Source organism: Leptidea sinapis, chromosome 43 (assembly GCF_905404315.1).
Source record: "Leptidea sinapis chromosome 43, ilLepSina1.1, whole genome shotgun sequence".
Classification (NCBI taxonomy): Eukaryota; Metazoa; Arthropoda; class Insecta; order Lepidoptera; family Pieridae; genus Leptidea; species Leptidea sinapis.
The window spans coordinates 2,182,317-2,207,237 of NC_066307.1; the positions used below are offsets into that span (position 1 = coordinate 2,182,317).

The 24,921-nt window shown below is 32.2% G+C and overlaps 1 protein-coding gene across 1 annotated transcript in view; it reads left to right on the top strand.

Annotated features, from left to right (window-relative positions):
• The window catches only part of LOC126977118 (nuclear migration protein nudC), a 60,794-nt gene that overhangs the window by 28,100 nt on the left and 7,773 nt on the right, over positions 1-24,921 (top strand). The window contains exon 5 of the mRNA XM_050825822.1: positions 20,821-21,009. Within this exon, the coding sequence (XP_050681779.1) occupies positions 20,821-21,009 (189 nt within the window). The remainder of the gene's footprint in view (positions 1-20,820; positions 21,010-24,921) is intronic.

The following is a 24,921-nucleotide window of genomic DNA, read 5'->3' on the forward strand; positions in this document are numbered from 1 at the left end:
AGCTGAAAGTGCAATCCATTTAAGGAAGAATTTTATCATAACTAGAGATATTGAATTATAATAATTACATTTTTAGTGATTATAAGAATAAAATTCAATTAACCAATGTTATTCCACCGCAGTCAGATGTTAGTTGGTCTGTACGTCTTACTAGAGATTTACAAGTAGTAGGGATTCGCCGGTTCTGGCTCACAGTAGTAGGGATTCGCCGGTTCTGGCTCCTCGATTCTGGCTCACTTGCTCGTGATGCCTACTAAAAAAAAAAAAAAAGAAGTTTGGTGTCAAACTGGTGGTTTTGATGTATTTCCGAGCGATTGCGCTTATCCGTTTTTCGATATCTCTTATAGTTTCAAAGTTAGCATTTTAAATTAAACAGATCCATAATCATTAATAATCACTGGTCATTTAGCTAATGATTGGTGAGCGACTCAATGTCTAAATTTCCATGAACATGATACAGGTAATTTACTAATTACCTCTATCACATTCGTTACTACGATTAAAAAGACAGTTTCTGTATTTATTATTTATTTTTAAAACATGATTTAAATAAAGTATATAATAAAACATCATTGCAGATTGTATCATTTTCAAAATATTTGATGAAATCATTCAAACTCTTCTTATTAAACTTAAAGTATAGATACATTATGCAGTACTCGCCACACACTGCGGTATATTCATTCTGTACTCTTGCAGTATTGTAGTTATACATTCTGCAATTCCTTTGTAAAAACATCAGCTGGAATCCCTGAGGTGGACGACCATATGAATCGAAGTATTGTCCAATACCCTGCTCATCAATGTGTATTGCAACCCAGTGAGTGCCTGGCTTATTATCACTATCTAAATTGCTGACAATATAACAGGGCGTTACAACATATATCGGCAATCGGTTTGCCGCGTAAACATTATTTTTAATACTGGGATCGATTTTGTTCAAATAATTCTGTATCTCGATTGTATTCATATTAGTTGAGAACAGGGTCTTGTCAGTTGCGAGGATTGAATAGTTATGTGGATCATAATAACATAAGCACTCAATAAATAAGGCTTTAATGTATCTTATTCATGTATTTAAAACTTATATGGTTACAATAAAACAAAATATCATTACAAGCGATTCAAATATAAATCTATGAACATTTGATGAAATTATATTTTCATCAATTTTATTATAATATAAAAGCTGATTGAAAACGAACTTTGTACCTACATACTTACGTAGTCATTAGTACAATCTGGAAATGTTGACTCCATTAAACTATCAATAATTGAACTTATCATTTAAGTGCCATTATGTTTCACCATAATAAAACAAAATATCATTTTATATACATATTTTTATTATATAAATTTATAAGGTAATCTAGTATTTAATCAACATAAAAAATACACAAGTATACAAACGATTCAAACATTAATTATTATATTCTAACTGCTGTAATCTACAGAAATATTACGATTTTTATCAATTTCAATAACATTATCGAATTCCGCATAAACAATACAGTTAATTGTTTGTGTAAGAGCTGATTCAAAACGAACTTCTAATCTTACACTACCATGTTTTATAAGATTCCAATGACTTGAAGAATTTGCTGATAAATCGGGTGTTAAGTCGAAGGCTAGCAAGCAAAACCCTTTGGCATATTGCTCTCTTGATACTCCATTGCCTTCATTTAGGAAATGTATACCTGTTCCTGAGAATAACGTATGATAGACCGTAGTAAAAATATTACTGTCAAACGATGGCTGTAATGCTTTTGAAGGTATCTGTTGTCCATCTATGTATAAACAAAATGTATTAATATCATAATTTTCGAAATTGAATGGGTTTTTTGTGAGACTACCATTAAAGGATGCATTATTCACAAAACCGACTATACACCTTTTGGGTATTTGACCAAGGAATATGTTATCAAGGGTTTTCCCCTGAATGCCTGATGGTATAGTTAAAACTTTGACTTCTGCTCGCGTGATTGGATATTTTGCTGTGGTAGATGATAAAACTTTTTGATGTGCAAGTAGCACAGTTGGGTTGATTCGTGCTCTTCGAATAATAAGAGTTGCATCTGTAATAGACACTTTAAATTTATGGTCAGTTGATGAAGCCATGAGATTGAAATTTTCTCTAGAACGAACTAACTTTACGCACATGTCAACGCCATTAATCAAAAATTTTTCTTGGTTGAATAAATCTCCATGTAAATGTCCTATCATTTCTATTTCTTTGCTTTCACTAGCCAATTCTTGTCTTTTAATAAATCCTTTATTTTGTTCATCAGTTGCATCCATTTTTCCAGCTGTATCTTCATACCATAGACCACAAGTGAGATGAGATTCTTTTGCAGCAGGTGCATAATTCAATAGAGTTTCAATATAAGCTCGATATGCATATGTATTATTCGGTGGCGATACAAGTTTTTGATTTAAATATACATCAAGTTGACTGAAAAGTGTATGTAACCAATTATTAACTGGGGCCACAACTGTCGGTACTGTCAGTTTTGTATAATCTTGATTCAAAACTTTAGCTTTTATATGGAGTAAAGTATGGGATAAATCCACATAGTCATCACCTGCCCCAGGTACTTGAAATTCTATTGGCCCATCATCAGCAAGTGATGAAATGGGCTTATAATGAATCCATAGTCCACTTTCAATGCTAGTTTGAGTTGATGGTAATGCAAATAAATCCAATTCGGACTTAATGCATTCACAAGACTGACTATGTAAAAATGACATATTTAATCAGTAAATATATCTTTGATTTGTTTTTGTTTCAATTTTAATTTCTTAATAGCTTTCGCTTTCGCAGTCAATGATGGAATGATCGCAGAACGACGTTTTCGTTTTGTTATATACCCAGATCCAAACATGTTGATATTATCTATTTTAGCATCAGCTTTTCGTTTCAAATTTGAGCTGACTTCTTTTAGACGAGTTTTTATTGAATCTTCCATGGGGCGTGCATTAACCATATCTGATAATATACCTACACCGGTACTTAATGCTTCTTTACCAATAGTTCGAACACCACTAGACAGTAGTGGTAAAATAGATCTAAACAGCCCACCAAGAAAACTTCCGATTCCATGACCTCTTTGATACGGTGCTCCTTTATAAATAACTCCGATACCCGATCCGGCCTGGTGAGTATAATAGTGTTCATATGGACATGAAATATTATCACGTTTGTCGTACATTATAATTTTTGAAAGTGGAGTTTAATGCACACTGTTCCAAATTGGAATGGTATCTTTTGACCGGTGCTTGTTCTTATATCTATTTCAATTGTATCAAATTCTCTACGCATCACAGGTAGGTAATGGGGAGGAGAGAAAACGTGCATTTTGTACGCTCCATATATGTATTTTGAGGGATCCAATGGTATTATTCGTAAAAGGGGTGTCATAACATCTCCAACGATTTGAGGCTCCACTATGTCACAATAAACAAATAATTGAGAGGGTAAACCCAAATGCAAATTAGCTGGACACTTTCCAAAATTTTTTTCAACGAGATTTCTGTTTGGTTCGAACCCTAGTTGAAGACATAATTTAGGTGATAGAGTTACAGATTTTATGGATTCATCCGTTATCGTAGCAACTACAATCCTTGAAACCTCATCGCACTTAAATTTAATTTTTTCTCGAGTGTTATTCAGTGCTATCAAAATATGATTTATGTTATCGTAATTTGTGGCTGGAATATGTGTCTTGTAATAAACATATGACGGTTTACTTTCATTGGGTACTTGCATCAACTTTGTTATATAAATAATGTTTTCATGTTCTTGAACGGTGAACATAGTGCATGGGTACTGAAATTCTACTACTCCAACCCTCCATTCACCTTCTAGTATTGTTGGTTTTGGCAGTTTCGTAGAAAATAATGTTGTTGTATTATCAGGAAAATAATCCATAGAACTATTGCTTAGTAAAGTTAAATAAAAACTATCTTTATTCATATTTTTTTCAAAGTAGAAGCTAATATCCAGCTATTAAATTTATTTGGATAACCTCTCCACTTCACCAACAATTCTTTTCTGTTACCGGTATATCGAGAGCGTATTATTTTATCTATTTTGTATTTAGTAGTGGGGTCGAATATGATTTTTTGTAACTCTTTTTCATAAAAAGTACCAACTATCTCTTCGCCTTCTAAATCCTTTAAAGTAAATACTACAAACGGAGATCGGTGTATTATGGTAGATACGATGAATATTTCGTCACTCCAATTTGATTCATATCCTTTTTGGAAAATATGTTTATGTTTTGTTATTCTAACATAATCTCCAACGTGAATTCTTGGATTCACCATACTAATTGATGTTTTTATCTTACTTTCTCTATCATATAAATTTTGCCATACACTCATTATATTTGTATTATTAACATCACATGGACACATTTTTATACTAGAATGAAAACTATGATTATATGAATGCACTAGATCTTGTAAAACATCAATGTATTTATGAGTATTTTTGTGTGTAAAATAGCGCCACATTTTCGTTTTAAGAGTTCTCTGAAATCTTTCGACAATACTTGCTTTAATATCTGGATTATTGGTTGTATAATAATTTATGTTTTTTAATTTAAAATATTTTTGTACATATTTGGAAACAAATTCAGTTCCTTTGTCAGACTGTATATGTGTAGGTGTAGTATTAGCTTCAGCAAAAATACTTTCAAAGCATTCCTTAACTGTTTCAGAGTTTTTCTTTTTCATTGCTCGAACATACGCATATTTACTAAAGACATCAATAACACAAAGTATGTATTTGAAACCATCATTATATTCAGAATAAGATCTCATATCACTTAAATCGGCCTGCCATAACTCATTAATATTAGACAAAATATATCTGTTACGAGAAAATTTTCTTTGAACAGGTTTATGTAATGTATATGTTTCTTGTGATTGTAACCACTTTAAGACACTATTTCTGTCCATTTTACCCTTCATTGCTTTTGACAATTTATCAATAGTGCTGTAGCCAGCAGGATGTGATGCATCATAATAAATTTTATTTATTTCTAATATGGGGTCCATTTTTCCCAGTCCAATCTTTTTTTTAGTTTCCCTGTGTACTTATTACTTGTTGGTGTAGAAAATTCTTCGTCAGGTACTGATTTAGATTCAACCTCTTTTAATTGCAAATGGTTTATAAAATCCACTCGCTTTGGGTTCCCGATATAAGTGAGTGGTACTTTTATTTCCTTTAAAGTTGTTGCGAATTTTTCCCAACCTATAGGTTCACTTTTCTGAAGAGCTCTCAAGGTATCACTCACCAAGTCCACAATATTACTCCCAGGTATTTTTTCATTATCTATAATCACGGTACCAGATTCATCCCAGCTTATTTTATTTTTATTCAAGGAAATCAAATTTAGTAAAAGTTCACCTTTTTTAGCATATGTTTTCGGTATTAGTTTCAGTATTTCAGAGCTCGTGTATATTTCCCCAATATTTTTGTTAACCTCCACTGATGTTTGAGAAGGAACTACATTTATTTTATTCACATCATGATTTATATAATCAGTATCAATTTCATTATGACCTTGATTAAAACCAATATATGAATCATTATCATTTATAAGTGGTATGTGGTATGGTTGTCGATCCTCTTTGACGAAGTTTAGATATCTTTGAAGGGTTTGCAAATATAAAATACATTTCTTTCGATCTTCTATGTCACTGCTTAAGATATTTTGCATATCAGTATCTAATCGAGATCTTGGCGTATCATTTTCTTTGTGTTGTTTTAACTTCTCCAATAATGATGGTTCAATAAGTAACATTTTTTTAGCATTGTCCATTTTCTTAAATAAATGAATTAATCAACCCACTTAGAATAGAACCCAATATTATCGGTAGAAATGAACCTCCTTTTTGTACAATTATATTTTTTCTAATTTTATTCGTACCTTTTCTTACCAATTTTCGAAGAATATTTTTATATTTCTTTAATTTAGATTTTTCTTTCTCGGCCAATTCAATGTTACCCCGCAGTACGTTATGAATACATTCACAAATGTAATTTATTTCTGTTTTGTTACATGATTTTAATAAAGCTTTTTGATATTTTGGCTTCAGTTTATGTAGAGCAATTAACAAATCTTTATGCGTCTTTAAACGTCTATGCATCATTTATAAATGATCGAAATTTCTTGATTCTTACCATATTTAAACCCTTTTGTGGGTACATAAACAGTGCAATATCCATCGGATGGAAATATCTTTGTCTTAACGCGACACAATTCATTTGTTTCTTGTTTCAAATCAATCATTAAATAACCATGAGCTTCATTGGTAGCATCTCTGTAAGAATCTTCCAAATATTTCGGATTTTCAGGGAATACTTGACGAGATAAGTATCGAATTTGGGTTTTATCTCGAGGATTTTTGAAATATATTATATAACTTGAGTTGAGTGATATATCTCTTTGTCCTTTACCTTGATGAAACAAATTTTGAGATAAATAAAACACACTTAAGTTTCTATGATGACTTCCTTTCGTGAATATATCAACAATACGACCATCTGATTCCCTCATCAGGTCATCAATTATTACAAGTTGAGGATTTTTTCCGTCAAACATAGATAAATCAGGTAAACCTTGAAGATAATTAATGTGGTTGAGATTATATAAAGGCTGCATTTCATCAAAGCACCAGGTGATTTGAGTAAAATTTGCATCACAGATATCATTCAAAAATTTTATAAAATTATTTACGAAAACTGATTTTCCACATCCACTTGGACCAGCAACTATTGCAGTGAATGGATGATTGAAATGATGCATTATCTACTACGTCTATGTGTGTTAAGGTTTAGTATAGTAATGAAACAATCTGTTATTAAACCACCATTTATTTAAACAGAAAAATCTATAATTGAAACAATATACAGTACATCATGTTTTACTCCGCAACTTATACATCTAAATACAATAATCTCTCATTTGGTTTTTTAAAACTATAATAATTTATTCTTAAAATTTAATATAATATTTATTCTATTTTATGATGACCCCATGCTAAGGTATCAATATTATTTGGTAAAATGTACCGTTTGGTATCATTAAATGACAGACTAGATTTATTTATTCTTTGAGTAAAAATATTATGCTTTATTGACTTAAATCTAAGCATTGAACAATATTCGTTCTTATTTTCAAATAAGCAAGTCTTATAATTTTCCATTTTCATATTCTTAGTAACACTTTTATTAACCCCCTTAGCTTTAGCTGTGAATTTTCCCTCAACATCTAATGCATACATTTTAGATCTAAGTCCTACAAATTCATTAAATATGTTACCATTGTTTTCATCTTTAAAGTAGCCTAACTTCTTTTTATTGAGTTTTGGATAGCCAAATATATTTTTTTCTGTATAGTCAGAGGTATCGAAACGCAAATGTAAATCAGGTTTTATATCTCTGTAAAAATCATCTGTAAAAATTTGATATATTAAACTATCAGTATCTGTGTACAATAATTTTAATTTGTTTTGAAACTTTTTAAACATATAGTTATAGTGAAAGTCGTACATTAGAGTTTTAGAAATATCCAATATACAAAATCCCAAATAAATAGGTTTATTATGGAACAATTTCGTCTTTCGTAATTGAACTGCAACCAAATTTTCATTAAAAATAGATAAACTATGGAATTCTGGCTTAGCAATTAAATCTTGTGCGCCTAGAATTTTACCCTGATTTTCCCAATGACTCAATAATTTTACATTTACTCTTTTTTCGATATTTTCCATTGTTTTTCCAAACACTGAGTTATTCATTAATTTATAAAAATCTTTTTCGAAATCAGATGTGGCTAGTTTACGCATGCTTGTATTTAAATCTATATAATATTGTAACCATGCGCATTGTTTGAATTTTAAAATTCTATGAATTTTTTGTAATTTTAAACCCATTGTCAGACATTGCTTTAAATTTCTGTAGTGAATCACATATTTAATTTTATTACGAAGGTTTGGAACTAATTTTATGTCTTTTGTATTACCAATACATATATTCTCGGGACATAAGGGTAGGTCAGAATGTAAATCATGCAGTTCAATAGGATATTCTAGATCTACTTCCAAAATAAAACCATATTCATAATCATCAGGGACATCAAAATTAGTTGTGACATCTACCCACTCAAAACCTCCTGTAGGAAGGAATTGAGACATGGCCCATCCGTAAAGGTTATTAGCATCAAGATAAGTTAAAAATGAGTTTGGTGTGTCTTTATCATATTCTCGCATATATTTGTTATTAGCTTTGGCATAACGATTGCTACATTGAGATACACCTCCTCGAATGCCCGATCTAATAAAAGCTATTTGTTCAAAGTCTTGAAGTAATTCTAATTTAATTTTTGTGCATTTTAACATAGCATCCCAACTTAACCCAGGTGCTGTATAATAATGAGCTGGATCTAGACCATATGTTTGCAAACATAAGGCTCGGAAATTTTCAAACACATCTGTTAAAAGTAAAACATCGGTTTTAAGATATAAATCAGAATAATCTGACATATTTTGACAATGAAAGTGTTGCCAAACATCCTTGGCATGTTCATAATCTTCATCGGAAATATGTGTGTCGGTTAATGTATTGTAAAATTTATCGCGACTAGGGAGTGCTGAAAGTTTTAAGGAATCATGTGACGACATAAATTCATATGGATAAATTCCTTTTTTTCTAAGACGTAAAAAATCATTATTATTTGGAAAATTATATTTTAATGTTTGAAATTGTTCTTCCTTCAAATTTTGAACAAGTTTGTCTAAACTACAAGGTAAAAATTTAAACGAATCAACGAATCTCAATTGAATTTTATGATTATTTAATTTTATCGTTTTTGTGAAAGAAATGTACTTTTCTTTCGTTTGTGGAATAATATCAATTTCCCCTTCTATAGAATTTAATGCATGAACAATAAAATGAGAGTCATATTGACTAAGATTGTGTAAAAAAACTGGAATGTGATAGGGGATTCTAAACTTTGTCTTACATACTTCGTGTGCAACTCCTCTAAAATTTCCTGTATGCGAGTCAAAGTATAATGCACATTCACCATTTAAATTAGATTGACATATAAAGCAGTCTTTACATTGTGAAATAATTTCATTATCATTGGAAGTCAAAGGTTTTGGACTTATGACAAAATAATTTTTTGTGCAAATCACTTCTAAATCTTTATACAACTGATTCATAAAGACATGAGTACAATGAGGACCACTATATGTTTCATATTTTGATAAACTATCATCATATGAACATTTAATATAGTACCCAAAACTATAAACTTCGTGTTTGTGAACATTAGTTGTATAAGGTTTTGATGGATCGTTAAAGCATGTCTGAATTGGATTAAGGAAAGCTTCAAAATCCGCGTATATAACAAAGGGTATTTGTAACATCTTATTAAATTTATCAAATTTTAAGACATTGTTTGAAATTGGTTGTTCAAACCAATCTTTAAAAATTTTTTCTGTATTAGGCAATTCCACTTTAATATGACAACAATCATTCAATTGATGAGCTGATAACTTATCATTTGTTGAGAAGTGTAAAAGACAACCGTCACAGATGTAGATTGCATGTTCATGGTTTGAAATTTGACCACTTACTAAACGCGATAGGTTTTTAATGTAGCAAAAATGATTAATTGTTCCGTGCGAAATAAATAATAAATTGATATGAACAATTTTCCGTGATTTTGTTAAATACAATGGACCAACTAATTCATGTACTTTCTTTTTACAATTGTATTCAAGACCAAAAACATTTACACTTAAATTATTTAACCTTTCTACTTTCTGTATATCTGTCATTTTAACAGGAAACGTAACTCCGTCAAAATTTAATTTATTTGAATATTTACTGTAAGATGAAACTCTCTGAGAGTTCTTAGTAACTGGATATAATGCAGAAAGCAAAGCCCATTTAAAGCATAAATCATCCGAGTTTTGTACATTTATAACACTTTTTTTTAATTTGATTTCTTTAGGTAATTCAATATATGATTTTCCACGTAATGGATTGAATTTGTTTATATTCATGTCTAATGCATTTATTTTCTTAAGACTCCAACCACTATCTTTTTTCTCAAATGTGCTAATTTTAGTCATCAACATATCACATAAGGACGAAAAGAAAAAATTTAAATCCTCACCCTGCATTATAGTATAACTACATGTTTGAAATTCAAATTCATTAGAAATATTTTTTGTTTCTTGAACAAAATTAGCGTGCAGAATAAAATTAACTTTAAAAATTGTAAGCAATCGAACAGATTCCTCAAATAGTGAAATAATTTCATTTTTAATAGAATTCAAAAACATTTCTGGTGTTTCGAATGTTTGTAATTGGTTGGATTTACTCTTTATTTTATATGAGATAATTCTATTACCAAAAGCCGATTCGTGTACTGTGACATTTTTTAAAGTACTATGTAATTGCATTACGTTATTCTTATGGAGGTTACTTCTAAGATGATTTGCATAATATCTTTTCCGTATTAAGATTTGACATAAAGAACAGTTCACCATTTCATCGTTCACACTGGTGAGCCCCGATGATGTGGATGGTTCCCCTTGTCTTCCTCTCTTTGTACTTGTATCATTGTCTTCACTGCCTTGTAATACTACACTTCTTCTCTTAAAACCTCCTCCACTTTGTAGAACAGGTTGACTACAACATAAGTGAATGATATTAGCCACATTTCATCAATAATATAATACTAAATAATTTACAAAGAAAATAACTCACTTGATCATTTTTTCAACCTCATTACATACAAAGCAGAGTTCCATATCGTTATGTTTAATTTTCCAAATGATGAAAATATAATAATATTATTTGTATAAGAGAATAAATAAACTAATAACTAAACTGAACTAATATTTATGTATTTCTTCATAGCTACCTACTTATTGTTAAAATTATATTTCTTATAATTTTCTGTTTCTAAAATTTTCTTCGTAACATTGTATAAAATCTTTTTTATGTCCTTATAACTTTCATTATTGTCGATTGTATAATATTTTAATCTATAATCAGCGTATTTCCATTGTTCTTGTGCAGGCGTGTTTTTTATTTTATTGAGATCATAGATTTCTATTTTAACCAAATGTGATGCATTTCTTCCGTCATCTGCATTAGTTGTAATGTAAATACTTCCATTCTCATGTGCTCTGGATATTGATGATGATATTTTCTTTTGTTTTGTTTTTTTCACTTCGAATAATGCATCTATATTTTCATTTGAGCTGGCCCTCTTCAAGGATTTAAGTTGAGGAACTTTTAATGAATCCTGACTATCTTCAGATAATGGATAGTAAAATGTTTTATATGTAGTTTCTTCCATTGTTGGGTTGAATGCATTCTACAACAACAATAAGACTGCTTTAGAATAGTATTATACATACATATCTTAATATAACAAATGATATTACTTTTTAATTTCAAAGTGAATAATAGATAAAACTTACCTCCATTGCAGCAAATCACTCAACAATTACACAACACACAAAATATATAATAATTTGACTGAATACGCCACTTCAATGATTATTTTTCTGAACAGTTCTAGCATTTTATACTAAAATATCGTAAAAGTAAATTTGTTTATGATTAGTACTGGTTTTTAAATATTGTGGTGAAACATAATGGCACTTAAATGATAAGTTCAATTATTGATAGTTTAATGGAGTCAACATTTCCAGATTGTACTAATGACTACGTAAGTATGTAGGTACAAAGTTCGTTTTCAATCAGCTTTTATATTATAATAAAATTGATGAAAATATAATTTCATCAAATGTTCATAGATTTATATTTGAATCGCTTGTAATGATATTTTGTTTTATTGTAACCATATAAGTTTTAAATACATGAATAAGATACATTAAAGCCTTATTTATTGAGTGCTTATGTTATTATGATCCACATAACTATTCAATCCTCGCAACTGACAAGACCCTGTTCTCAACTAATATGAATACAATCGAGATACAGAATTATTTGAACAAAATCGATCCCAGTATTAAAAATAATGTTTACGCGGCAAACCGATTGCCGATATATGTTGTAACGCCCTGTTATATTGTCAGCAATTTAGATAGTGATAATAAGCCAGGCACTCACTGGGTTGCAATACACATTGATGAGCAGGGTATTGGACAATACTTCGATTCATATGGTCGTCCACCTCAGGGATTCCAGCTGATGTTTTTACAAAGGAATTGCAGAATGTATAACTACAATACTGCAAGAGTACAGAATGAATATACCGCAGTGTGTGGCGAGTACTGCATAATGTATCTATACTTTAAGTTTAATAAGAAGAGTTTGAATGATTTCATCAAATATTTTGAAAATGATACAATCTGCAATGATGTTTTATTATATACTTTATTTAAATCATGTTTTAAAAATAAATAATAAATACAGAAACTGTCTTTTTAATCGTAGTAACGAATGTGATAGAGGTAATTAGTAAATTACCTGTATCATGTTCATGGAAATTTAGACATTGAGTCGCTCACCAATCATTAGCTAAATGACCAGTGATTATTAATGATTATGGATCTGTTTAATTTAAAATGCTAACTTTGAAACTATAAGAGATATCGAAAAACGGATAAGCGCAATCGCTCGGAAATACATCAAAACCACCAGTTTGACACCAAACTTCTTTTTTTTTTTTTTTAGTAGGCATCACGAGCAAGTGAGCCAGAATCGAGGAGCCAGAACCGGCGAATCCCTACTACTGTGAGCCAGAACCGGCGAATCCCTACTACTTTTACACCCTTATTCATAATGGTCCGCTAACTTTAAACAGCCGCTTAGAAGTGTTTTTTTCTCATTCTGACTTAGGTCAATAGAAAGAAGACAGAGTGAGAATTAACAATGATTTAAGTTAGCAGACTATTATGAATAGGGGGGGAAATGTGTATAGCTTTTTAGCGCATCGCATGAGCGAACGAGGTGAACGCATTTTACAGCGCTCTGCAGCAGCGTATACAGCGAAAGACTCGGAAACTGGCTTTGTATAAGAAGATAGGTGGAACCGTTTGTTGACTCTAACGCTGCATTTTTGATCGTATCCGGGCGGATCTCATATCCTCTCTAATAAGGATACACGATTTAGAATAAGATACCTGCTAAAGGACATAAGAATATTTTTAAAAAGTTTGAGTCAGTCTTCCAATGATTATCCTAAAAGGGATCATTTGAATGATCCTTTTTGCTGGTTGTTATCTTATTCATAATCGTTTATAATATGATATCAAATCAACGTTGATGGATAGTAATATGATTAAATATTTTTTTTTAAATTAAATTTTTGGTGAACTGCGTCCTATCACTTTTCAATTTTTTCTTTGCGATATAATAGGTATTGAGGCGTTCAATTTTGTATTTTTCGAACTTTTTTTTTTATGAGTAGGTATAACCCTTAAACAGATGAGGTATCCCTTAAAATATTAATAAAGAAAATCTTCTTTTTTTTTCTTTTTTAGTGTAAGAATTATATTAAGAACTTAGAAAAGCAATTAGTTTTTATCTGTATCCATTAGCTGTGCGTCAGTAACGCAAATAATTTTACACTTTTTCAATACAACAGAAGTCACGTTCTTATGATAAGAGCAGATTTGACTAACTACAGTACTAATAACACCATACATAATATACGTTGGTAATTAAGCACCACTTTAAAATGGTAACCTTGTTTGTCGTGGGCGGTTCTGACGGACTATGAGTGGCAGATTCAAATGTTGATAATTTGCCCTGACATCGTAATTGATGGGCCAACGGGCATATTATTATGCATTTGTATTGTTTTATCAAGATTGTAATTAAAGTAAGACAACTGATTGAATCGTATTAGAACTTTTGAAATGTTTGTTAATACAATACAGAACTCTGAATATATGTCATGTGAAAAGAAACCTACTAACTTAGGTTTACATACACGTGGTACGCACCTTTATTTTAATTTAGTGTTGTTTTTTTATGTTTTCTTGGTATTTTAAGCATAAATCACGGTGTACGGTAAAAAATCATATCTGATGGATGATTCTGTATTAATCTATTCAAATACGAAGCAATTTAGATTAGATTTATCTCTTTTTCGCTTGCGATAATTGCATTTACTATCCTTCTTTGACGTGTAATTGTAATGTAGTGTGCTATTGCAATGTTAAATATTCATGTGTGCGTTTGTGTATCATTTTCAAACACCGAATGTTGTCTAGGTAACCTATCTATACTTTTAAATATCATTGGGCAGTAGTTAATCATTTTATTGAAAATTATAACATTGAGATCTTGATGGAGTGGATCCTAGAGAAATATTTAAGGTTATACAATTGCATATTTTTAATTTTTGTATCCGTTTTTCTCCAAACAAATAAATAAATAATGACTGATTGAAAAAGCAATGAATAATTTAACGATTATGAATTACATTTTTAAAGTTATCATTTATTGAATATAAAATATGAGTTATATGGTGTAGTGACTTGTTGAAATCTAATATATAAAAATCTCGTGTCATGGTGTTGACAACATTGAACTCCTCCGAAACGGCTTGACCGATTCTCATGAAATTTTGAGTGCATATTGGGTAGGTCTGAGAATCGGACAACATCTATTTTTCATCCCCCTAAATGTTAAGGGTGGTCCACACGATTTTTTTTTAATTTGTTTGATTATGAGTCAGCATTAAATACATGCAACTTCAAATTTTCGACAATACAACGTTTGCTGGGTCAGCTAGTTTATCTATATATATTTAGAGATTATCAAGACATCGTCAATCATCATATCAAGTAGATACTTGATATGATTCGGCAGATGCCCAGACATATCGTGAGCTGTGAGAACTAAATAAATGCGCATGTATTAATTAATACTGTAAGTTTCTGGATTCTCATTAATAATGGAACATAATAATAATATTATGTTTATGATATATTTATTGTTTTTCAAAGCCCCTCAATATTTACATACTTCTTTGAAAACATTGCATAAAGCAGTTCTTCTAGTTGTCGTATGAGGCGTGTTAAATGGCCCCTTGAAACTTATTCACTGCCTCTTCAGGGCTTGTAAATCGTATACCTCTTAGCTTATGCACAATGTGCGAAGGACAGTATGGTGGATGCGTTAATATTTGACGCCTTCAAAACTAATTCGTTACCTTAGTAGAAGGTGAGGACCCGTTGTCGTTATTACGGACGACTTGCGGCAAGTGCAGTAACTTTTATTTGGTTCTGAAACGTTACTGTAGTGTTATGCGTCGATTTGCCGAAAAGGAAACAGCCATTTTCTTTCCAGTTCTTCGACATTTCTTAACTTTCGTAGCCAAATATACAAAAGGAAAGACGCATGCTGCCGAATAGCTTCAGCGAATAGGTTTCGTCATCAGTGACAATAATATATACAACAAATAACTCCTCCATTTTATCATTTTACGGCACCACTCTAAGAACAGTCGTTTCTGGTCATCAGTTAAATAAAAAACATACCACATGTGTCCATTGAGTGCAAAGCTTCGAAACGTGCACGTATTCAAGCAAAGAATTTTCCTTGGCTCATACCATTCCCAAAATCAGTAAGACTTGTCGATCCCATTGTTAAAACTAAGTCTTAACCGCGGATATATTTCAAAACAAGATTCATATCAAATTGTTGTAAATAATTGTGTGAATCTGTGTGTTACAAACGACGACTGACGATTACAACAAGATATAAGAAGTAATTCCGTAACCATACTTGAAACCTTGCCTAATATTCGCAGTCTCACGCTCTTTCATTGTACTAAAGTCATATCTTATGTTAGAATCGTTAGCTAGTAGCTTGTGGTCAAAGGTATCGTATTTCCATTCTTAATTTGTGAAATTGTCGTTGTTTTAAAATATTTTATTCGGCATGCGTATACTGCCTATATCTGCTACGGAAATATTTTTATAATTCAGTAGTTGAATAGGTTAGTTGAATATTTACCTTTTTATCCCATGAGAAAACAAGGAGTTGGTAACTATTATCCGTACCTTCTCAGTTGCATAACATTTTACAATATTGTGTTCTTTGATAATTATATATTCGTATATTTCAGTCGTCTGTACGAATTTGAGGAAATATTAATTATTTTTTGTAGAAGCTGGTCGATCGCGTCGATTATATTCATGTAGATTCATCGTCCTTGCCAGGAATGCGAGGCCAGCACGTCTTATGGCCGGTCACATTCTTTGGTGGCAATCTTCATTTACAAATAAAAATGTTTATTTAACAATGCGCTTAACATAACATTGTCATACATATATTATGTATATTTATTGCGAATTTGTATGAGTTGCGACCGGTCCGCGATCCGGCTATAACTTGATTTAATTTATGGCGTGTGTGGGTACTCTGGAGGATGTATTTTTATTTTAATCTTAATTAAATTGCAGCGTCTGACTAAATATCTCTTATTCTGGCCATTTTCCGAAAAGCTTGGACTACTGATATTAACAGTATTGGCAGATAACTCATGCTATAGGAAGTAACTCGAGACGAGATGAATTACTATCTTTCTGTGAAAAAATATAACACCCAAGAAATTCTGAACAAAGTCCAAAATAATGGTCAGAGGCAGCAAACATTATTCTCTTGTATGTAATATATTTGGTATTGTGTGGTTTTATTAAACCACGATCCATGTGAAACTGCTTTTAACAAAATACCATATTAATATCAGCATAATAATCTAATGATTAAAAAAAATTTATGCTTTACTTATTCATAAAATAAAAATATAATGTAATAAAAGTGGCTTTAACAGGTGTATATGTCACACCCATTCTCCCTCGCGGGAACCGGAGCTTAAATCTGGCGCCTTAGACAAGGTACTCGACTAACCTGACTTGAAAGCACCAGTTGAAATTAATGATTCAACATCCCTACTCCGCGGCCGACTCTAATGCAATATGCGATACATGGCCTAAAAATTTGATGAGATGTACCTTAAAAAATATAACCCAGGCGTCTTGCTGACAGCCGCTAATCTTAACAATAGTGTAAACTTTTTTAGACTTTTGTATGTTTGTTTCTCTGCACTTGTCTTTGTATCAGTCGGATTTGAATAATTCTGATTTATGTATTTGATAGCCAGAATAATGCACAAGTAGTCGCTAGCCTGCTTGAACTGCTTTATCCGCGTGCGCTGGTGTATTCTAAAAGAAAATTGATCCTTAGTATTCTAAAAACAGGGAAACCATATCCCTGTTTCTAATAAGCGGCAGTACGCTTTTTATAAATTTCAAATTTGCAAATGAACAGTGATTCTCCATTACGAGTTGTATTAGGATTATGCTAATAAAGGCAAATGCAAATAACACCTATAGCGTACGACCGAAGGATCAAAACAAATATCAACAAACTACGCTTTTATATTTGTTGTACAATATTTTTTAAATCATTTAAAATAACATCTATTTTGAATTATTAAAAATAATTTAATCATTCACAATATTGTTTATAACTCGGTCTCTAATGTTAACCACAAGTATTTGAGCTTTTCTGGACCACTCATATGAGATACGTAAATATATCAATAAAACGTATTGAACATAATATAAAGATACCTTGATTCCGGCTGTCTCAATAAGGATAAGAACTAATACGATGTTAAACAATTTGTTAGACGCGAATAGGGGTCCTAATGTTCATGCAAATAAAGCAAAACTTAGCACGCATCGACAACACTTGTTGGTCTGACGTAGATCCAAGCACATTACAAGTAGCTTGATGATTGTTCTTGATACTTGTATACTAATAATTCACGGAAGTTATACGTCATAACTCATAAGACTATACTGAAGACAACCTTCGTTGTAAAGTTTATTGTAATTTCGTATCAGTGTACAACATTGCGTACCATTCTCATGCATGTTATAGCTATCTCGGAAGTATGGTTTCTACTGCTAAAAAAATGCTACGACGCTGTTGCGATCGATTATCGATCAACGGTTGGTGGGTTCGATGAAAGCTAAGAAAAACGTAAAAACTTTGGTATCTATTAGATTTTTTTGTGCTAAAGTTTTACTCACTGAATAATTGTTTACTCAATTTAATACCAGTGCTTTTACGTAATTTATACTAAAAGTAATAGAGCGCTGTGAGCTATGACGGAGTTTGGATCTCGCTTTGATACGTTCTAGATGATTTTGTAGTTTGTACAATATAAAGTCCAATATCATTATGCTCTGCCATCGAGTGGCCAACAGCCCGCTCTGTCCCTATATTCGCATATCACATCATCAAGGCATTAGAGACTATACAACTCTTTTATGAGAAAAATAGACAGGTTAATTTTTTACAAATATTATTCCCGCAATAATTATCACTACACCGTGGCTACTATATCCTAATAGACACAAATTATCTTGCCCCAAACTAGGCATAGCCTGTACTATGGGTACAAGACAACGATATATTGAATACAATAGACTTACTTTAAACATACATAAATACAGATAAACATCCATGACTCGGAAACAAACATTCATATTCATCATATAAATGATTGCACCTACCGGGATTCGAATCGGGGACCTCTAGCTTAGTAGTCAGAGTCACTAACCATTCGGCTATATGGGTCGTCAAATACTTGTTATCAACGAAATTTGCATCTCCAGGCACGCCGGCACGGGTTTCAACAAACTAAGACTTTGTGTAGACAACTGACTGAAGGTGAATTACTATTACTACTGTCTGAGCTTGTTTCTACAATGTTCTTGAAATATTGACGAGGCAGTAAACCACTGCTTATGATGACAGGGCTCACTTGATGTTAGCTGGAGAGGCCCTCTTCTAACAAAGTTAAAACAGTAGCTTCATGTATACCTCTCGTTTTATTATTCTAGAAAGTATTAATAGAATAGAAAAATATTTATTTACTCTCAGTCCATATTTTAATTCATAGAATAAAATATGTACGTATCTTCTAAATGACCGGCAATGTTACTGTGATTCATCTGGAGTTGCAGGAGAATGTGAGCGGCGGGGTTCACTCAATATTATCACAAATAAAATTTTAAAAACAAATAAATATGAATTACTAATCTCAAAATAGTTTTAGTCCATACAGAATTAAGAAAAAGAATAAACAATAGTTGTAACATAGATTCATGCAACGATCAAATGTACGTAAAACGAATTAGCTCGATATTCAGACACGACAACCGGACCTGTGGGTTCCTTGGCCTTTATAATATTTATAATTCTCAGAATTTCAAACAAAGTAACTTCTTATGCTAATTAGTCTATTCACGGGATATTCTTCGTGCACTCGATGAGTCAACCCTAGGGTTACCATTAAGTACCTAATTTGAAAAGTCTGACATTTGGATAAAAGTGCGGACTTTTAAGTTGATCTGGTTTAAATTTTGGGCTAACATGTTGTTTTATTGCTATATTCATCTTATTAAAAATAAAATCCGGAAAAGAGTCTAAAAGTCCGGAAATGTCCGGATTGATCCGAACGGATGGTAACCCTAGTCAACCCTCGATCACGGCGCTTGCAACACAGTGTGGGCAAGACTTAAAACAGTAAAAGGAACGAGATAACTAAGTTCCTGTTTAATTGGCGACACCTGAATCACGCTGCTAGTATATAAAACAACATTGTAATATTAGTTAACGTCACCAGTGGCATTCATTTGTTGTTGATTCAATCCATTTCTTTCAATCTCGACCTTTAAGAGGCGTAACATTGTGTATAAACCTTGTTCTACCAGTATTCTTGTTCGTATCCGTCTACGTAAATGAGACGTGCATTTTGTTATATCCTCTTATGCAATACGGCTTGTGAGATTTATTCAAATGTTATATATTTAAACTAGCCATTCTTGTAGCATATCAATTTTTATATAGGTATCTCGGTACTTGCTACACTGGGGTATTTGGTTTACCAAAAGTTTATATAGCTAGGTTTTCATCTATGAAATAATATGAGGATCAACAAATATTTTTCTTTTGAAATGACAGATACAGAGTTCGTGAAAACATTTCGCTTTACCAAGGATTTAGTCCTTGGTCTTATTGAAGACCACTAATTCCATGAGAGCGTACTATACTTAGTTTCCTATTTAGGTTGGACTTAGTAGGTACCTACCTAAGCCTACCTCTTAAATATAGTAAATATCTAGTCAGACACTTTGATATCATAATAAACATATTTAAAAGAATAAGGTAGAAAATAAAGGAATAGTAGAATTAGACTGGCAATGTGCTATAGCAAGTCGTCGATGAGTCGCTGAGTTTCAGACCTATTGAGTTGTCGTCCTATCGAATCAGTACGTGAATACCAATTTTGGACCAAGTTTCAATAGGACGACTTCTGAACTACAACGATTTTTGGATCCTTAGAATATACGTGAATCGGCCTACTGATCGCCTGATCGTCTTGCATATAGTCAGTTTGTTCAGGAAGTCATCATGAGGTTACTTTGAAGACCGCAGAACGTTGGATTAATTATTATTATTTTTTACATTTTTATTAAATTAAATTGAAACAATTTAAACTTCGCTTGAGACTTGATAGGTGATTGGGCCGCCGCAACCCCAGTGTAGTAAATTTACAATGCTAAATAAATATGCCAATTGCTTGTTTTAATGTATAAGATGCTACTATACTACCATAAGCCGTATTGCAGACAGATACGAATAAGAAATATTTAAAAGAACTCTTACTTATTTACAATAATCACTTAATAGTATTTTTATATAAACAAGTTTTGTTATTGTTCCAGCTGCGTGTACCACTTCGCCAGGTACTCCGACCAAGAGACCTGACTGTCACCATCAGCAAGCGGCATCTTAAAGTGGGCATCAAGGGCCAACCCCTTATCATCGACGGAGAGCTGGACGCTGATGTGAAAGTTGAGGAATCCACGTGGGTTCTGCAAGATGGAAGAAATCTCCTTATCAATTTAGAAAAGGTATGCCCTTTATTATTATTTATCCCCTTTACTGGAAGTGTTGGTAGTAGGCCCCTCACAAATTGGACCGATGATCGATCGAGCCGGTCAAGAAGCCGGAATAGGTTTGATGAGCGCAGCACAGAATCGATCTTCGTGGAGATCTATGGGGGTGGCCTTTGCCCAACAGTGAACGTCTTTCTTGTGAAATGATGGGTAAACTTATCATAACGAATCCGACAACCCACTACAGTATTCTAGAGAGCTGTTCGTGCTATATATCAGCTTGGTTATAGACAGTCTCTCAAAGAAAAATTTAAAGAATTTAATATTATGACTGTTCATTGTCAGTACATTTATGAAAATTTAATATAAGTTCACAAAAATCGTCACCCTTTTGCTCTTAATAGTGATTTTCATTATTATAACACTAGAAATAAGGGATTGCTTGTAACTAATTCTAGTAGTCTTCATAAGATACATAATAGCTTTAAGGGTAAATGTATACACTTCTATAATAAAGTCCCAGCCACTGTTCAGGCATTATCTATAAATAAATTTAAATGTTTTATAAAAAAAAATGGCTCTGTCGTAAATCCTATTACTCCACTGCTGAATATCTAAATGATAATGACAGCCCTGGGGCTAAATTATGATTATTTTATAGCGATAGAAATGACTGTACAATATTGTATATTTTTATTGAAAAGAGCGCAAAAAAAAGAATGCTGGGAGAGTTTCTTGCGCCGCTTCTTCTCTCTCAGAGCGCCATTTTTTTCCGAAGCGGTAGTAGTATCTAGTAGTTTTTATAAATGACATCAAAAAGAATTCTAAAGGAATCAATTTTGAGAAAATAAATGCCTTTTATGCCTTTAGAACCGAGACAAGTAACGGTCGCTTTTTATGTTAAGTCAGCTAGTAGGGATTTACGAGCGAGCAGTGACGCATGCGCGAGCTTTATTGTCACGTACTTCACAGATCCGACCGATATTTAAAAAATGAAGAAACATAAATAAAGAAAAACATATTATAAAGGTCATTGCGATCCAATTTTAAATTTTTTTAAGCTTCCCAAAGACGCTGAAACAATCTAATGTAAAGGGATTATTATTATAATGAAATTACCATTCATGATAGCTACCTATTTATTTCGTTTTAAACTAAGTAGGTTTGACTATGTCGTGGTCTTTCAACGCGTACATTACTATCTGCAACTAATGTAAGTTTAACAACGAAAGAATATATATTGATTTAAAATTACGATAACATACCTATTTATATTATAAAAAAAGACTGAGATATTTTTATAAGATAACCTTATACTAGGTAAGGTAAAGAAGTCAACCCTAATGTCTTCAGAAGAGGTAGAAGTCACGCGAAAGAAAGAAGCAAATTCTAGCGCTGTGCGATCTGAATTACACCTTATTGTATCCGGCAAGAGTCCCTATTTTTTAATTGATTTTGCAAAGTGAGACTTCCGTGCTTGTACTATAATATATTCTTTCGCCTGGATAGGAACTAACTTGTAGTGTTTCTAATTAAATTTCCTACATATTGTATAATGTAATGAGATTCTTACGTATTGATATGCCTTCTGAAGACCTCTGCTATTGCAGATGATCAGTGGAGGTGGTTCTCGCTTTCAATCAGGTTAACAACATGCTCTTTTATCTCGTCCAACATATAAATAATTATGATATTTCTTAACATATCATTTGGGGGATGGGATGCAATAGTGTATTGACTATTTGTGCGAGAGAGAAAAATAATTCATTATAATATAATTCTCGTGTTTCAAACCCCTTCTGGCATGCAGTCATCTGGTTTGGCGAATCACAACACACTGTCAATGATGCGTAAAAGTATCAGTCAAGATTACGAACGCGTAGCTTATCTCGTAACATTTTGATATTATGAGAGTTGTATAGTAGTTGAGAAGTGGTAGTTGTCTGTTGATGACAACATGATTCCTTTTCAAGAACTTTTCTGAAGAAGTGCCTGTGCTCTAAAACAAAAGTATTGGGGACTGAACCACGAACAATGGGTTTACCACTACGCAGACCTCGACCATTGCACCTACAGCTACAAGGTCAAGGCTGTACCTTGATTATTATGCAACTTTTAGATTGGGCATTCATCAAACGTATTAATAGACTTGAAAAAATTGTAAAAAGTCGATTTCTTCTTACTTCCTCAATTACGATACACAATCATACACGTAAATAAAAACGTAATGTTTGTATGGAGTTTTTGTATCTTTTCGCGTAATCGCGTATTGATTTAAGTAATATAAAACCAGTTAATTACATATGTCATGTAAATAGAATGTTTTAAATTATATTCAAGTGGGCTGGCTATAACGACCTCCCATATTCATTTTAAAAATGTTTTCTACTTTTAAACGAGTACATGTTTAATTATTATTATACAGGTTGTCCCAAAATTCAACGTCAAGCCCAAATGAGACTATATTATAAATCGTAAAAAACATCAGAAAAAATAATCCATTCTATGTTCTTTAGAAATTATGGGCATTAAACAAAAAATGGAGATTTCCTCCATTTTTTGGTGATTGTGGTCAATGTTGTTTATTTTTGTCCATTTGAAATATGTCGCCATAACTCTAAATAACACATCTCTAATCATAATAAGAAATAATAACACTTTTTGCCGAACTATGAATTAAACATTTCAAAATATCTCGATTTTAGATAGTACATGTTACATATACGATGTGCTGTGCCGTATTCCCGTTTTTACATCAATTCTCCGAACTGAAATAGTTGGGTCCTCTACCACCTCTTGCAATACTTCTTCTTCGTGAGGCACTAAAGTCCACCTGCAGCGATTACTTGGAGCGGTTACAGTTAAAGCGCGTACTCCTTCCTTAAAGGCTGGCAACGCTCCTGTGATTCCTCTGGTGTTGCAGGAGATTGTGGGCAGTGGTGATCACTTAACACCAGTTGACCCGTACGCTCGTTTGTCCTCCTATACCATAAAAAAAAGATAGTGACGCCCTCCACTTATTCTCCATCATCATTATCATTCTGCCGTAAAATGAAGGACCGCCAGGAAAATTTTGTGGATCCATGTACCAAAGGAGAATGACGAGAATGGACCCAAATAATTTAAAAACGAAGGAAGTATCGTACAAGTACAAGTTTATATTAATTATAATATATTAATTATAAACTTAAGTTTATACGCTGTTTATACAAAAATTATTGAGGCGCTAAGATACGGTATGCACGTTCATCTTGCACTAACGGAACGTTTTGCGCAATTGACATCTACATTTTTTTGACATGACACTTGACAGTCATTTTTTTAGGAAGTTCCGACACCATCAAACTAGACAGTTATTGATATTAATAATTACTGATTTGAGTCGGTATATCTATACCGACTATCTCAGTATATCAGTAGTAATTCACAAGAAGGTTATTATCGTTTTTTGATACTAAAATCAGTGGTATCTTTAAATGATTCGATATCTTCTTGAAAAAATAATATATTTGTGAATCCTCAATTATTAGCTGATGGCCAACCTTCCACATAATATATATTATACTAGTGGACCCAACAGACGTTGTCCTGTACACACGTCTTAAATTTGAAAAATCTGTCCAGCCGTTAGGAGGAGTTCGCTAACATATACATGAGCAGGAGAATTATATTATATGGACGTAATTGAGAATCTAAACCAATCTCAAATTCACTGAAACAAACAAAAAGTCATCAAAATCGGTCCAGCCGTTTACGAGGTAGTTTAATTGGGAATCTAAACCATTCTTGAATCCACCCGAAGACACACATCAATCTCAAATTCACTGGAACACACAAAAATCTCATCAAAATCGGTCCAGCCGTTCAGGAGGTAGTTCAATTGTGAATCTAAACCATTCTCGAATCCACCTGAAGACACACAGAAAG